At 41.9% G+C, this 14,301-nt stretch overlaps 1 protein-coding gene across 2 annotated transcripts in view; it reads right to left on the bottom strand.

Moving 5' to 3' along the window:
• Positions 1-8,891: 8,891 nt before the first annotated feature.
• The window catches only part of ARHGAP42 (Rho GTPase activating protein 42), a 166,816-nt gene continuing 161,406 nt past the window's right edge, over positions 8,892-14,301 (bottom strand). For both annotated transcript variants that reach the window (XM_030042841.1, XM_041118534.1), the window contains one exon: positions 8,892-14,245. In XM_030042841.1, the coding sequence (XP_029898701.1) occupies positions 14,157-14,245 (89 nt within the window). In that variant the 3' untranslated portion in view covers positions 8,892-14,156. The remainder of the gene's footprint in view (positions 14,246-14,301) is intronic.

Genomic DNA, 14,301 nt, shown 5'->3' on the forward strand with positions numbered 1-14,301 from the left:
AGGCTGATTGTATACTAAAGTTTAGTAGGATCTCTAATTCATTTCCAAAAGAAGGAAGCTCCAAGGAGTCTTATATAATCTTTAAAAACCATAAATCCATAAACTTTATAAATGCCCCCAAATGGAGACACATCTATTTAAAAGGCAGTTGATTGCAGCTATTACCAAACATATCTAAATGTAAAGTTAAAGCCATCACTACAAATAGTAGTGTTTCACACAGTACTTCTTCTAACAGCCAAGGAACACCGTGCATGCATAGCTGAAATGCTTAGTTTAAGGTCACACACACAGAAACACAGGCAGATGCCGTTACACTAGCACCCTGTGTCCAACTTGAGCCAGTGTGTGTGTGCATGCACACAGACAGCTTAGTATTTGTATAAATGCATTTATAAAAACAGCATCATAATTCACTTCAGGCATCATAATAAATCAAAAGCAGTTTGAGTGGAATGAGTTTTCACCTGTAGCTCAGAGAAAGTTAGGATTGCAACTTAAACATTCAGTGAAGGAACTGAAATGTCAGGGTGGCTGTCTGTTACAAGTAGAAACCTTCCTTTTGTTAGAAATATTTGGAGATGTTGTATCATCTGAAATGTGGTATTTCCTTTCCAGAATAGTGACAAAGATGTCCATAGAGCAATTAATGTGTTCCCAACTGTTTTCCCAGATCCCAGCACCATTTGTAACAGTAAAAGGTGGATTTTGCTGGCCCGTGTAAGCATATTCTTTTATAGACAAGGTACAACACACTTGACAAAAATGATGCACTATTAAACAGAAGAAATGCGACAGCAGAGTCTGATAAAGTTTCACATTACTTGAAATGCCCAAGGAGTTGGGGTGTGGCAGCCGTGGCCCCACGGGGTCTATCGTGATGGCGTTACACACAAGGGATAAGAATATCATCTTCTGGGATTGTCATCACCGCACATCACTGGCTGGCCAGCTGAGGATGACAAGGCTTTTCACTTAAAAATTTAATTGGAAGTTTTGTATCCCAAAGCTCAGCTTAAAATAGAGTCATATTGTGCACTGGCCAATTCACTTCTTATAATTTTACACAAAAGCATCTGCATTGGATTTGCTGTTATATGTGGTTTATAGTGATGGCTACAGCCAGCTTATATTTTACTGGGAGACAGAAATGGCTACTCTTTCTCAAGCTTCGTAATACAGCTCATGTGTCTATTTGTCTGCTCACAAAGCAAGGTTATAAACATCTGACATTAAAAAAACTAAAAACGCAAACCTCTGAAGTTCTGAAAATAGTACTTTAGGAAGATTTTCATTTCAAGTATTCTTAAAGCATTCCCTGAAGATAGCCATTAATTTTAAGAACAATTACATGACAGAGAAAAGCACAACCTAAGGGTTAAAAACCAGGCTGGGGACTCTTGCAATACATGATCTCTTGCAGTTTCTGAATTTCACACAATCTCTGCATCCCAGTTCCCTTATTTGTAAAACGTTTATTCTCCCCTCACTCCCCTGCCTTCAACACACTTTCTTTCCCAGGGATTACTTGGATGTGTAATGCATTAGCACTTTGTTGAGGCTTTGTAATCCTCGATGGAAAATTCTGTAGAAAGCCAAATAATCCTTAACTTTGAGACATTTTTGGACTGATGTTAGTATTTCTGTATTTAACATTCAAGATCATGATGGATATAATTTACGGTTTGTTGCTGTTATTTTTATTTTTTTGAAAAAGAAGAGACTTGTATAAGATTTCTGTATTTTCCTTTTGTGAAGAGGAACTTGCATCTATATATTTGTACATCTGAAATAATAGCTTTCAAGTATTTTTGTAAAGGTGTTGTCTAGCTACATTGTGTCATGTCCAATAAATTGGAGATGTGCTTACTTTGTAGTAGTATGAGAAGTGTTTAAGTAAGTCTTCTGTTACCACTAGATGGAAAGTAAGGCTACAGAACAGCACCATGCTGTAACTGGACATGGATCTGCAGTCCCCAGTACCAGGCTGGTGGAGCCACTTGTGCTTGCAGTCCTACAGAGCAGCAGCCGGGAGGCTAATTGCAGTTTGATTACTTCAGCAGCTCCAGGTTAGAGGCAACACACACTGCTTATTTATTGAATTTAAACTTATGGCGGAGGGGGGGAATTATTTTCCATTTTGTTTTCAATTCAAACCCTCTACAAGGCTGAATGAAAAAACGGGAGACAATATTTTCTCCTTTTTTACTTATGTGGAAGGTAGTGTTTTTAATAAAAACTACGAACTGTCAAACTACTAGTATATAGAAACAGAAAAATAAGTTACAATGCATTCCTGATCTTTCAGCATAAATACACACAAAGGAAAATTTTACTGAAAAGTATGACCTGCATTGCAGTAGGTGCACGCACAGCAGCACTAGCCGCAGGTGCTGGTGTGGGAGCAGAGGCTGTGGCACTGTGCTGCTTCTCCATGTCAGAACAAATATATCTGAGCAGAGACCCAACTAGCACAGCAGCCTACACATTGGGTAATGATTTATTTACATATATTTTATAGTCAGGTTTTGAGAGTAAATTGTCCCTAGACCTTACAGAGGCTGTCCGTGAGCTCACTGCCGTGTCCGTGCCGAGAACTGGAGTTCTCCCCTGCCAAAAGCGGACACTGCCAGATCTGACTCCTGCATCAGGTGTAAGATGCAGCGCGCTGCAGAATGGATGCCGCCCACCCCGCAATCTCCAGCCACAGGGGCGAAAGCTCTTTCCCTGTTGCCAGGGCACAGAGGAGTCATTGACTGGCCTGGTGCAAACCTTTTTTGGCTGCACCAACAGGGCACATCACCTCTGGCTTTTAAGGAACAGACTCCAGCACTCAGGTGATCCTTTCCGCATCCTTAACACATCCCGCTTCCCACCCCGCTGCCTTCTGATGTGGTGTGCAACGGGCAAGGAGCGGGACTCGCGCCCCGGCGAGGGGCACAGGCGCCAGGCAGGACGGCCCGATGTGTTCTCCTGCCACAGGAGAGACCACCTCTCTCCCCTCCCATTTTAAGGGAGCGATAGTAATTCAGGTCTGGCCCCATGGTTTGGATGTCACCCCTTGCTGAGGATGCACTGTAATGTTAATGTGCTCTCAGAGAAGCCTTAACTGTGCCAACAACAGCAATACTTTTCCACAGAATACAGGACATCTTGAAAATGATGTTTCAGGTTCATTTCTGAATGTCCTCGTTCTTGTGAATTGATCTCTTGGCATTATCAGTACTCCATGTGTACATCATGAACAGTTCGACAAGGCCGGGATTTACCACATGGATGATTTTTTCCAAATTAATTTAGTTTTAAAACATTCCATGCAGTATTAAACTATAGTGGCAGGCATTTGGTCAATACAAAAATACATGGATTTCTTTAAAGTGGAAGTCCTATTAGCAGCTAGCACACAGAAGAAAATAAAGAGTTTTTGAGACACTGAAGAACTACAAGGTGTCAAAGTTTAAGACTGTGCTCCTACTTAAATATGCATTCAGTTGAGCACACCTGCACTGGTACCTTTATTTAGTCCCCAATTATTTACTTATGCAATGGTGTTCCTCTGGATTGAGTGGAATGACTTCGTATATATATGCTATGTCCAAATTCAGTCTCAATGCATACCTCTTGCTCAAAAATGGTTTTGGTTTTTTAACAGACATGGTAATAGAAGGGTATAAAGAGTAAAATAAGGTTATGCATTATTTGAAATGAGATGTTTAAGCCCTTTGAGGTAGAAATTTTTGCTTTAACCTTTAGCTAGTAACAGCCTGCCTAAATGAGGTATTTTTTTCATTGTAACATCTCAAACTCCGTAATGATACAGATGCTACAGAGACTGACTCATCTCTGCACAGTGCAGGTGAACTTCCACTTCAACATACTAATGAGTTCATGCAATAATCATCTGCTGCTTACAGGGAAGACAGCCCTGCTATTTTGTGATTATCTAAGTGGAAGAAATAAGCGGTGTCAGAGATCCTGCCATGCAGTAAGTCAGATGAAACCATTATTTCCTTTCGTCTGTGTCAATAATGAAGATGCTGCGGCACTGGAGAAGGCACCAAAATGAGCCAAGGCTGAGGTAATGTGAAGAGGAGGTCCGCTGTCCTAAATCACCCACTGTGCTGTGATGGGTTTTGTGTTACCACTGTTTTACTCAAATGTCATGCATCCTACAGGGGAAGGATGACCCGAACGAGTGCCTTGAAAATTGTGAAAAGTGAAGAGCTGTGTTTGTTCCTGCTGTATTCAGGAGAGGAGCTGTTTATGAGAGGTGCACACAAATAACATCGTGATAAAGAAACACTCTTTTTTGATTTTCCCTCAGGATAACAACTATCCAGCAAAGCTAATTGCATTAGCTAAAAAGCCACAACAATATTCGCCTGAGTTTCTCATGCTGATGCACTTACAGCTATCTGGACATTTGGCTTCCCAGTTCATTTAGTAAGGAAATGTTTCAAGGGATCATTTAAAGAAAGATGAGAAAAAATTATTAAGGAAAGGCTTCTGTAGTGGCAGAACCTGAACCTCTTTGTACAACTTGGTTGCTCTGAAGGTAAAATTAATTGTGCTTGTTTGTTTTGGATCGTCTGAACTACAGGGGGATAGGGACGGCAAAAAGGAGGACCTATTCCAAAACAAAACGGTGTTACAAATCACATCTGGAAGCTGGGTGAAACATTTATATGGCCTTCACTGCACATTTCTCAAGGAAGGGCCTGGGGAGATACCTTATACTGAGCCTGTAACAGAGGAGGCAGGACATTGTGCAAAATGACCATTTTTCCCATCCAAGGCAGGCACAAGTTGTCATAATTACAGAAAAGAAATGGTACTTTTCAGGACCAGACACAAGCATGCCTTAACTAACAGCAACAGCAGGAAATAACAAACTCAATATGACTATTTAAGCTGTGGCTTTATGTAAGGATATATTTGCATCACCACTGCCCAACACAATTTGTTTGCACCTAAATCTCTGTGAGGTCTTTTGCTATCTACCTGCTTCTTTCAGATGTCCCTGGAGGGTGCCGCCTGATCCCCCAGATGTGGGCTTTTTTGTGGATTTTCTCTGCTGATAGGCATCCTGCTTGTTTTGTGGTAATTCAGGACTCTCAGTCATCACTGCTTTCACAGCCTCCATTTCCAGTGCTTTGCGCTCAGCTTCCCAGCTCAGGCACACTGAAACCCTAATCTTTGTTATCTTCTTGTGAGGTCCTTGCAAACAACATTTGTTTCATTCTAGGAACGAGTTGTATCCTGTACACCACTTAATTTATTTGGAGGAACACGCTATAGATTGATCAAGCTCAGGTTTCTTATCTTTCTTCCGCCCAGGTCTGTGAATCGTCCTCTGAAAGGTTTCTCATGGGGCTTCCCACCGCGCAGTTATCATCTCACCTGCTTACGGAGCACGCTGACATTTCCCCAGCAATGCTGTGGGCATATGGTCACGTCTGGACTATAGAGCCCCCAAATGAACTTGGTTGGAGCCTGTGGCTCCCACTCCGAGCCGTGCTGTGCTGGGACACGCTGCATGCCCTCCATCCAGCCCCCCCAAGTCCACCAGGGGCTGAGCCCACCACCCCTCTCAGCCCCCCCGCCTGCTGGGGGGGACGGAGCTCGTGGCTGTCATAGCACGAAGCGTGCCATTTCAAAGCGTGGTTTGAAAATACCCCAAATGCAGATAAGCTGCATGTTTTCCTTTGAATGTGTTTTTTTGTAGGAAGACAAAAGCAGTGACCATCAACAAAAATAAATCGCTGATGTTTTCAATTCAGATGGGACTCTAATCCCTTCTAAGGGCACCCGAGAGCCATTAACAGTAATTTTAAATGAAATACACCCATGCTAAGTCTAACTAATCAGCTCCTCAATTATACTGGCTGAAAGATGTATTCCAATTACCAAAGTACTTTCAAGTGAATTAAGACTCCTTTCTGTACTGGCTGTGGAGGTCACTCAATGTTCCCATGAATCCCTGCATGTTTACATTAAAAAAGCACACCATGATCTTTGGCAAAGGCACTTGCTCTAGGTTAGTTCAGCTTTTGAGCTTGTTGCCATAAATACAATAGAAAAGCAGCCAACCGTTGCAAAAAAAGCCAAGAATACCTTTCAATACTTTCTTTCTGTTTCAGTGATTAATCCAAATTACACAGGAAAAGCTTTACAAATGTGAAAATTTTAAAAGACGAAAGTGCAAATACCTTATTTACCATGTTTAATAAGCATAGTGTTTGTGTTAGAAAGGCGGGTAGGTTTTGAAGGAATGAATCATGCCCAATTAATGAGAAAACATTCGCAAATGGAACCTGAACTGACTTTGCAGCCTGCTCAGTCTACACCTACGCCGTTTCCTTGGATCACTGGAATTTCTCCTCTTTATGAGCACGGGGGGGCTATGGCAGGTGTGGCTCCACAGGAGGCACAGCCAGCATGGCTGCAGACCCCCGCTCGCGTCCCGCCTCCCCTCGGCCGAGCGCTGCAGGGACTCCCCACCGCCGTGGCTCACACGAGCACCCATTTTATACCATAATTATTCCACAAGCCACTTGATAGTCCACATTGTAGGCTTACCGAGCAATAAGGCCTGCAGAGCAGGAGGTCCATTTTTCCAAACACGTGAGAATCATGCGCTGCAAGATGCCTTAATGCAACCAAATAATGAAATCTCTCTTAACTCTTTCTGGTAAGAAACACAGGTGTCTCATTGCTTGGAAGTTTTCAATTTGGTGGCAATGCAGTAATGTGTTAATTTTAACAGGAATTTGTCTTTTTGCATTTAAATGCTCACTGAAATGTCAAAATACAGCAAGCCAGAACATTTATTTCCCAGAAATAGAGAAAAATCTTAGTTATTGCGTGATGCCAAGTAAAATGGCCCTATAGACACTGGGAAAATGAGTCATGAGATCTATTTTAGGGCTTAGTCTCGACCCCAAACTAGGCTGTGGTTTGTGTTCACTCCTGCAGATTAGAGGATCTGAAAGCCAAGAAGCCTGCATCCCCATGGGAAAGGGCAGAAAACTCTAACAAACAGAAAAAACAGCCATTTTATTTCAGATTTTTAACACGAAAACAGTGATGAGCTATCGTTTTTGGTGAACTATCAAAACACACGTATTCTTTGTTTCCTCTTACGCCTACTCACAGTGCAGAGCTGGGCATCTGCAGCAGCTCTTACCACGCGTGCTTTCACGGTCCCCAGCAGGAGCAGAGCTGAATGAAGCCGTAAGTGCGGGCCCCAGACCGAGCTGTCACAGTGCCGGCCGATACAGGCATGGGTGCAGGCTGACAGATCTACTCCCAACCTGCCGGGCACCAGAGAGCAGCAGGGCAGGTCGGGCACCTCCCGGCACCGCGCTCGGCTGTGCTGCTGGCCCCGCACTTACCTTCTTTCCGAAAGTCCCTGTGGTGCCGGGGAGCCTTTCAGGGACTGAGTGGTGGTGACGGGGTCGGTCACAGCTGTTTCCCCTGGGTGACAGCTTATATCGTAATTGTTACGCCCTACCTCAGGTGTAGTTCAGCAAGCCTTAAGTAAGGGCGGTAAGTTACAGCTCAGCTCTAACCCCCCTTGTCGCAGCCCCTCTCCTCCTCAGGCTTTTCCGGCAGAGCTAATACAGCCCGAGCGGCTTCGCCAGCCCCGTTGCGTCCCTCGGTCCCCGGCAAGGGGAATCTTTCCTTCTCCCCGGCGCCGGGCTGCGCGGGATGCTAGGACCTCAGCAAGGCGCGGGTCGTGTTTGGTGACCGCGGGCTGCAGGTGACTTTTTGACTGCTGGAAGCAGACTCCTTATCTCCACAATCTTCAGGCGGGAGAGAGCTGTGAAGCCTGAGTGAGTTTCACCTAGGAGCAGTTGTTAGAAAGCAACGCGAGGGAAAGACTCTTCCTCTACCCGCCCTGTGTTGTTTTGCTTCTCCGACTCTCATTTTTATTTACGGCCGTGGCACGTTTGTTGCGTTTTCCCTTCTAGCCGAGCAGGCTCGCCGGCGCAGCCGCCGTGCCCGAGGCAGGCGAGCCGTGCGGGGCGGCCGGCGGCCCGGGGAGGCTCGGGCCTCGCGGGCCCGAGGGGAGGCCGGCGGGAGCGGGCGGCAGCCCCTGCGTGCCCAGGGCGGGCGGCCGGGCCTGCCGCAGCAGCAGCCGCCTTCCCCGGGTCTGAGGCAGCGGTTCGCTGCGCCACTGAAGCCTAACCACACCGCGCACGGGCAAAGAGTCTATCAGCCGGCCGCTCTGGCCTTCCTCGCGTAAGAATCGTGGACATTTTTAGCGAGTATCGTAATAAAGCCTGATTGTTTCAGGGGTTTCTCCTTCAGGAGGAAGGCGAGGCAGGCCACCTCACAGCTCCCCGTGCCTCAGGCACAGCTGTCGATGGAAATAACTCCCTCCCGAGGGCTAGAAAAGCTGCAGGTGCCTGAGGCGAAAAGCCCTGGAGACCTGCTGGGAAAGGGACGCAAGGAAACTTGCAGAAACCACTCCGCTCACGTTACTTCGCTCGCGGGCAGTGCTGCTGGAATCGGGTCACCTAGCCCCTCCCGGCGAGCCGCCCACCCGCTAATTTTCGGAGGCAAAGACCTCACCTATGATGTTTTGTCATACCAGGGTTGTGCTTCTTGTTACCCAACATCCAAAGTTGTCATTTTCTTTTCCTCAAAAGCCACATCTTCAGAGACTTCCACGAGACCAGGACAGCAGATGACATACTATTGTCTAGTATTCATACGCATGCCCATTGCTCAACGTTCGGAGCAACGTCCTCTACGTAAAGCATCCTCATTGGTGAAACGTCACTCAAAAATGCAGGTACGGATGGAAGTAGTACAAAAGTGTTATTACTTGGTAAAAAAGAAAAGGCTGAACCAGAGCCCAACTTTAAAAATAGTAAAGAAACCAGTTTGTGTAGAAAGGCTTTTTATTTTGAAAAACATTTTTTCAAATTTTTGAAATACAGTGTAAAGTACAACATAGAATTATGTCTGCAAGTCAGCTTATGCATGTCATGCCAGTTATTTACATGTAGGTATATACAGAGTGCAGATAATTATTGAAACCACACTACAAAATAAACAGAGAGTTCAATAAGATAATTTAGTAGGACTTTATTAAATATATATAGTTATTGATTGTATATACTTTCCTATTAAAATACCATATAGTATCTAAAGTAACCTCTATAAACTCTAATACCTCCGAAATTGTTATAAATATGATTGAAAATTGAAACTATCCGTGTGCCCCGTTCAGCTGCTTTGCCCTTTGCTGTAACAGAAACTCTTGTAGTGCTGAGATGATGGTGCTATCTTTAGTGCCAGAACTTTAATGACAATTCCCAATAAAACACTTGCAAAAAGCTCAGGTGCAGAATAGCTTTCAGCTGAGACATCCAAGGGTTGAAGCACCATTCTCTATACTTAAAATAACAAGGATAATCCAATGGCTTATTAAATACTGCCACATACAGGACAAGAAAAACAATGCTATGATCTTCAGCGACTGAATTAATTACAACATTGAATTAGTAGCTGTTTGAATACCAAGTACCTTATTAAAACAAAACAAAGCAAACTCCCAAAGCCCATGCAATATCTTAGCCAAAAAAAGAGACCTCCCAACTTGTTCTGAAACAGCCTCATCAACAGTCTGACTTCAGCATGAGCAGTAACTGGAAGGGCCACGGCAGCAGAAGCTGTCAGGGCTGTGTGACCACAGAAAGCGAGACTGAACATTTCTTATAGCTTGATCTCTGGTAATTGAATGATTCATACAGGGCACTCTGCTGAAAGAAAGGATAATGCCAAGCCATATCATATATTACCCCATTAACAAAATATTCCATTTACTTTCTGGGGGCTTCTGGCCAGCAAACCCTCACAATAAACTGCCAAAGGTCTGCCTGTGACTTCACTAGAGCTTTGAGAGTTTCCATCAATGGAGAAGATCCACCCCAGTCTGGAGGATGTGCTCCCCTACTGGGATTTCTCTTCTTGCTGCTCAATCCAAAATTGCATAAACTGCTGCCTTAGGAAAAGAGTATGAAGAACAATTTGCTTTTTAGTTTCATTATTTATTCTGATGCAATCTTATTAAGTAGAAAATAGACCAGTGGAGAAATGTAACAAAACCCATCCAATTACTGCCATACAATGTTTTTTTTTGTTGTTGTAATTATTGTTCTGAACTGCTGAATTTTGCAACTTTTCCTCTCCTAACGTGTCTTTCCTAACAGCACAATACAATTCAATCCAATTACAGGCAAAGAATAGAGATTAGCACCAGAAAATATATAAAAGGTAAATAAGTTACTATTACTATCATAGAATAGCGCTGGTCATCAGCAAATCTGTGCATCTTTTTTTTCCAGAAATAATCGAACAATGAACTTCATAGATTAGTTAGGGACATAAGTGATAGCTATGGTTTAATTTAAGAGTTTTGTTACATATAACTCTAAATGCCAAAATATGGCAAGGACATTTTAATACTGAACTCATAGGAATTACACAAAAAATATTTTTTCATCTTTATCATCATTAATAAAAGTGTGAATATAAAATATTAATATACTTTACATATTTATCATACAATATATCAGTCCTTCACACTATTAATTTGATTCATGTTGTGCTGCAACATGTATCAAAAGGTTTAACAAAAAACATGGCTAATTACATAAGTTGTGGGTACAGACATTATTTCCACAAGATAAACAGCAATCACAACGTGTCATCTACCTTGAGTTCTACAGTGATATTTTGAAAAAAACTGCTGCATCCTTTTAGGAAGCATAATAATAATTATAATAAAAAAATTGCGCAAACTTTGCTTCTAGAGTGAATCTGACTTTCATAAAAAACAGTAAATCAATACTATGAACTAATTTAGTTCAGCTTGCCTAGTTTTCTGGTAAGGGACTATCAAGATAGTATATCTTCATGTAAATGTTATATGGATTTCTGATCCTTTGCAATTATCAGAAGGGATTTTTGGTCAGGCCTGAGAGTATCATCACTAGACAAGCTTTGGTGCTGCCCTCTCCCCCATTTCAGTCTTTGAAAACCTAGTTACTTAACTTTCTAGTTCATTGTACAGCTTCTTATGGAGATAAAACTCCTTCTTGGAAAGTCAGGGAAGAGCTGGGGCATTCACAGCCCAGCAGTGAGGTTATACAGAAAGTGCTTGGTATGTACTGCAGAAGAGTAGAAAAGAAAAACCATAAAATATTTAAAAAAATGAAAAACCCTACTCATTGAGAGTGAGTGGTTAACTGTAATTAAGAATGGGCATAACCTTTTTCAGACGGAAATGCCATTTTAAAGCTAAGCTACTTTAAAATTATTTATGTGATCATCGTGGCTGGTTCACAAGAAGGGCCAGAAAAAGTGCAGAGTCTTACAGAGGAAAATACAGATTTGTTTTGTGAGCAGCAGAATGAGTAGGATCCAGTTTTTATGAAGTTGTCTCCTGCAACTCAATTTTGTGTCTAATGGGAGATGAATGCATGGGAACAGACAAAATATCCTCCTCCACAGGGATTCCTCCAGGTCTTTCTACAACCTTTCCCTCAACACTTACAGGCTCTACTTACTTAATCTGTAACTGAACGTTGCATTTTTACAAAATTTTTAATGAACTTGGCATCTTTTGAGTCCTCTAGCTTGCACTCAGATCAGCTGGTTTCAAAACATAATATGGGAGAATAGCCAGACGTATACACAGGCTGTGAGACTACCTAAGGATAGCTTTTTTCCCCTACTTTTTCAACCAGCCTAAAGCAAAGCAAGTAAGAGCAAGCATTTTCTATTTCACCATTCCTCAAGAATTTCACAACAATTAAATTGCTCCTAAGAGGTGTAAGAGGTCACCAAAGGATGTTCAACACAGTTGAACAGTTGCCACTGACCCCGGTGGAATAGATAGAAGTTGGGGTTTTTCCCCAGACCACTGCATTTCTCTGCCTGGGTGAGGCCTCCAGCCTCTGCTCAAAGCTGTGCCTCCCTTTCTGCTTCTTTTTGCCTGGGAAGGTCACCAGAGGTAAGCCTTTTGACAGCCTGTAATTTTTGGATTGTGAAATACAGCAAAAACACAACCAGAACCATGTTGATCTCAGGGCAATGGCAGTTTCAGGCATAGCTTACAATAAGAAAACTTGGCTTGCCTTAAAACTAAGAAAGGCTCAATCTGGTGAGAAAAGACCTTCTCTTCACTTCCTTTCACATGTGCTCTCGGCAAATTAGATGAGCACACACTGCCTGTGACAATGTCTGGAACAACCCTTCATCACAATGCACTGAACACAGTCTGGTCTTAAGGTGAAGTGAAACATGATTTGGGACTTAATGAAACTGTTTAGAGTGAAGAAAACCCAGATCCCTCAGTCACTAATTCAAGGGGTCTGTTCTCAACTGCCTGCAGTCAGTCTTACCCACACTGCCCCTCTGAAAAGCTAGACCATTTTGGGGAGAATGCTCTTCCAGCCTCTCTCCTTCCCTGATCACCACTTGATACTTTCATTAGTGAGGAGAAGGATCCTGCAGGCTTTTGCCACCAGCCTGAATTCCAACACAAATTGCTCTGCAGAAATCATGCACTACATACAAGTAAAGAAGTTTCTGATGTGCTGCTTTATGTTGGTAATAAATCTTATTTTCTAATTTAAACAAAAAAAGGCTGCGGAAAGAAAAAAGAAGCAATTAAAAGATTACTGACGTTTTTAGTCCTAACAGAAGTTATTCCTTAAACTTTCTGGAAGTAGCATACAACTTAGAAATCAACAGAAGATTTACGTATTGATTTCTGTTACTGAAGAAAGAACTAAGCCTTGAGAGGTCTATGAAACAGTGAATCTTTTCTGTAGCACTAATGCTGAAGAATTACTAATATGGAGCTTAAATATCTTGGTTTTCAGTCAGGCATGGTAAGTAGCCAAGCAAGTAGTACATGTTTTCCCTCAAGGTGTACAAGAAAGATGCTCAGATGGAGGAAGCTGCTTATGGTTTTGGGCTTTTTTTTTAGGGTTTTTTTGTTTGTTTTTTTTTTTTTTTTCTTTTTTTCAGTCCTACCAGGAGCAATCAAAGGGTCTTTCCAAAACCTTTGAAAAGTAAGGGGTTTTTATTCTGCGGAAGGGGAGAAATCTTTGTCAAATAGTTCAGCAGAATTCAGGAGAAATAATACTAAATACTTTTTGCTACATGGAGCTTTCAGCATTCATAGCTTATAAAATTAGCTACTTCACAGGCCATTTGTCTTACTTGCAATGGAAAAAGTTGGAAAAGGACTCAGTTACAATTTATCTCGGGTTTCAAAACATACTGATGTTTTTCACTGCTCGCTTCACATGATTACCAATCATTCCAGATGCAGCATCTCCTTGTTTTCTACAGATGTTGTTCTGAGATACACCGAGAATATCTTCCAGATGAAGGGTATCATAGAAATAAAAGCTGTTAATATTATCTATACTGATACAGAAAAAAGGAAATAAATCTAAGAAGTATTTGAATGAAACATTCATTAAACACATCACATTTTCAATGAGCACTTACTGCTCAGGCAGTGTATAAACTGATTTTATTATCAGTTGCATAAATTCTATACCATATTGTAATCTCAATGACTAACAAGTTCAAACTTCTGACTTATGGAAAACTCATTTCTTATTTGAAATGATTAGGACTAATTTTATAATCAAGTTTTCTAAGAGAGAATTCAGATAACAATAGAAGCATTACTTACATTATGAAAAAAATTACAATTTTCCATATTAAAAATCACAGATTGCAAGAAATGTCATAGAGTGCGTTGCCTCTAAATTTCACACTTCTGTGAGCAACATCCTAGGACCTGAAAGTCTGCAGCTAAATAGCAACTTTTTTGATTTTATTGCTCTAGTGTTCCTTACCCATAAAAGAAGAACAGAACAACCCTTTGCAAACAATGGAAGTTATTTAAACAGAGTACCATCTTCAGTACAGAAACTGTTAACTGTTTCATTACATTCTGTTCCGTTGATAGGGAGCTGTGTAACCTGCAGCTGCAGTATCTGAAGGAAATCTACCACTCAGCTAACGGGCTGATCCCATATCTGTGTCAGATAAAAATCATAGTGCTTATTATTTGTTACCATGGATACCATGAAGATATTGCTGTCCACTAAAGATTACTAGAGGAAGACAACATAATTCTCAGGAACGAGTCCTGTTTTGCCTTCATAAGTTGCTTTTAACCAGCCTGGTTCCACTGATGGATACACTGCAAAAAACCAGCCAGACAAAAAAAAAAAAAACAAACCATATTTAGAATTAATG

This window comes from Aquila chrysaetos, chromosome 19 (assembly GCF_900496995.4).
Source record: "Aquila chrysaetos chrysaetos chromosome 19, bAquChr1.4, whole genome shotgun sequence".
Classification (NCBI taxonomy): domain Eukaryota; kingdom Metazoa; phylum Chordata; class Aves; order Accipitriformes; family Accipitridae; genus Aquila; species Aquila chrysaetos.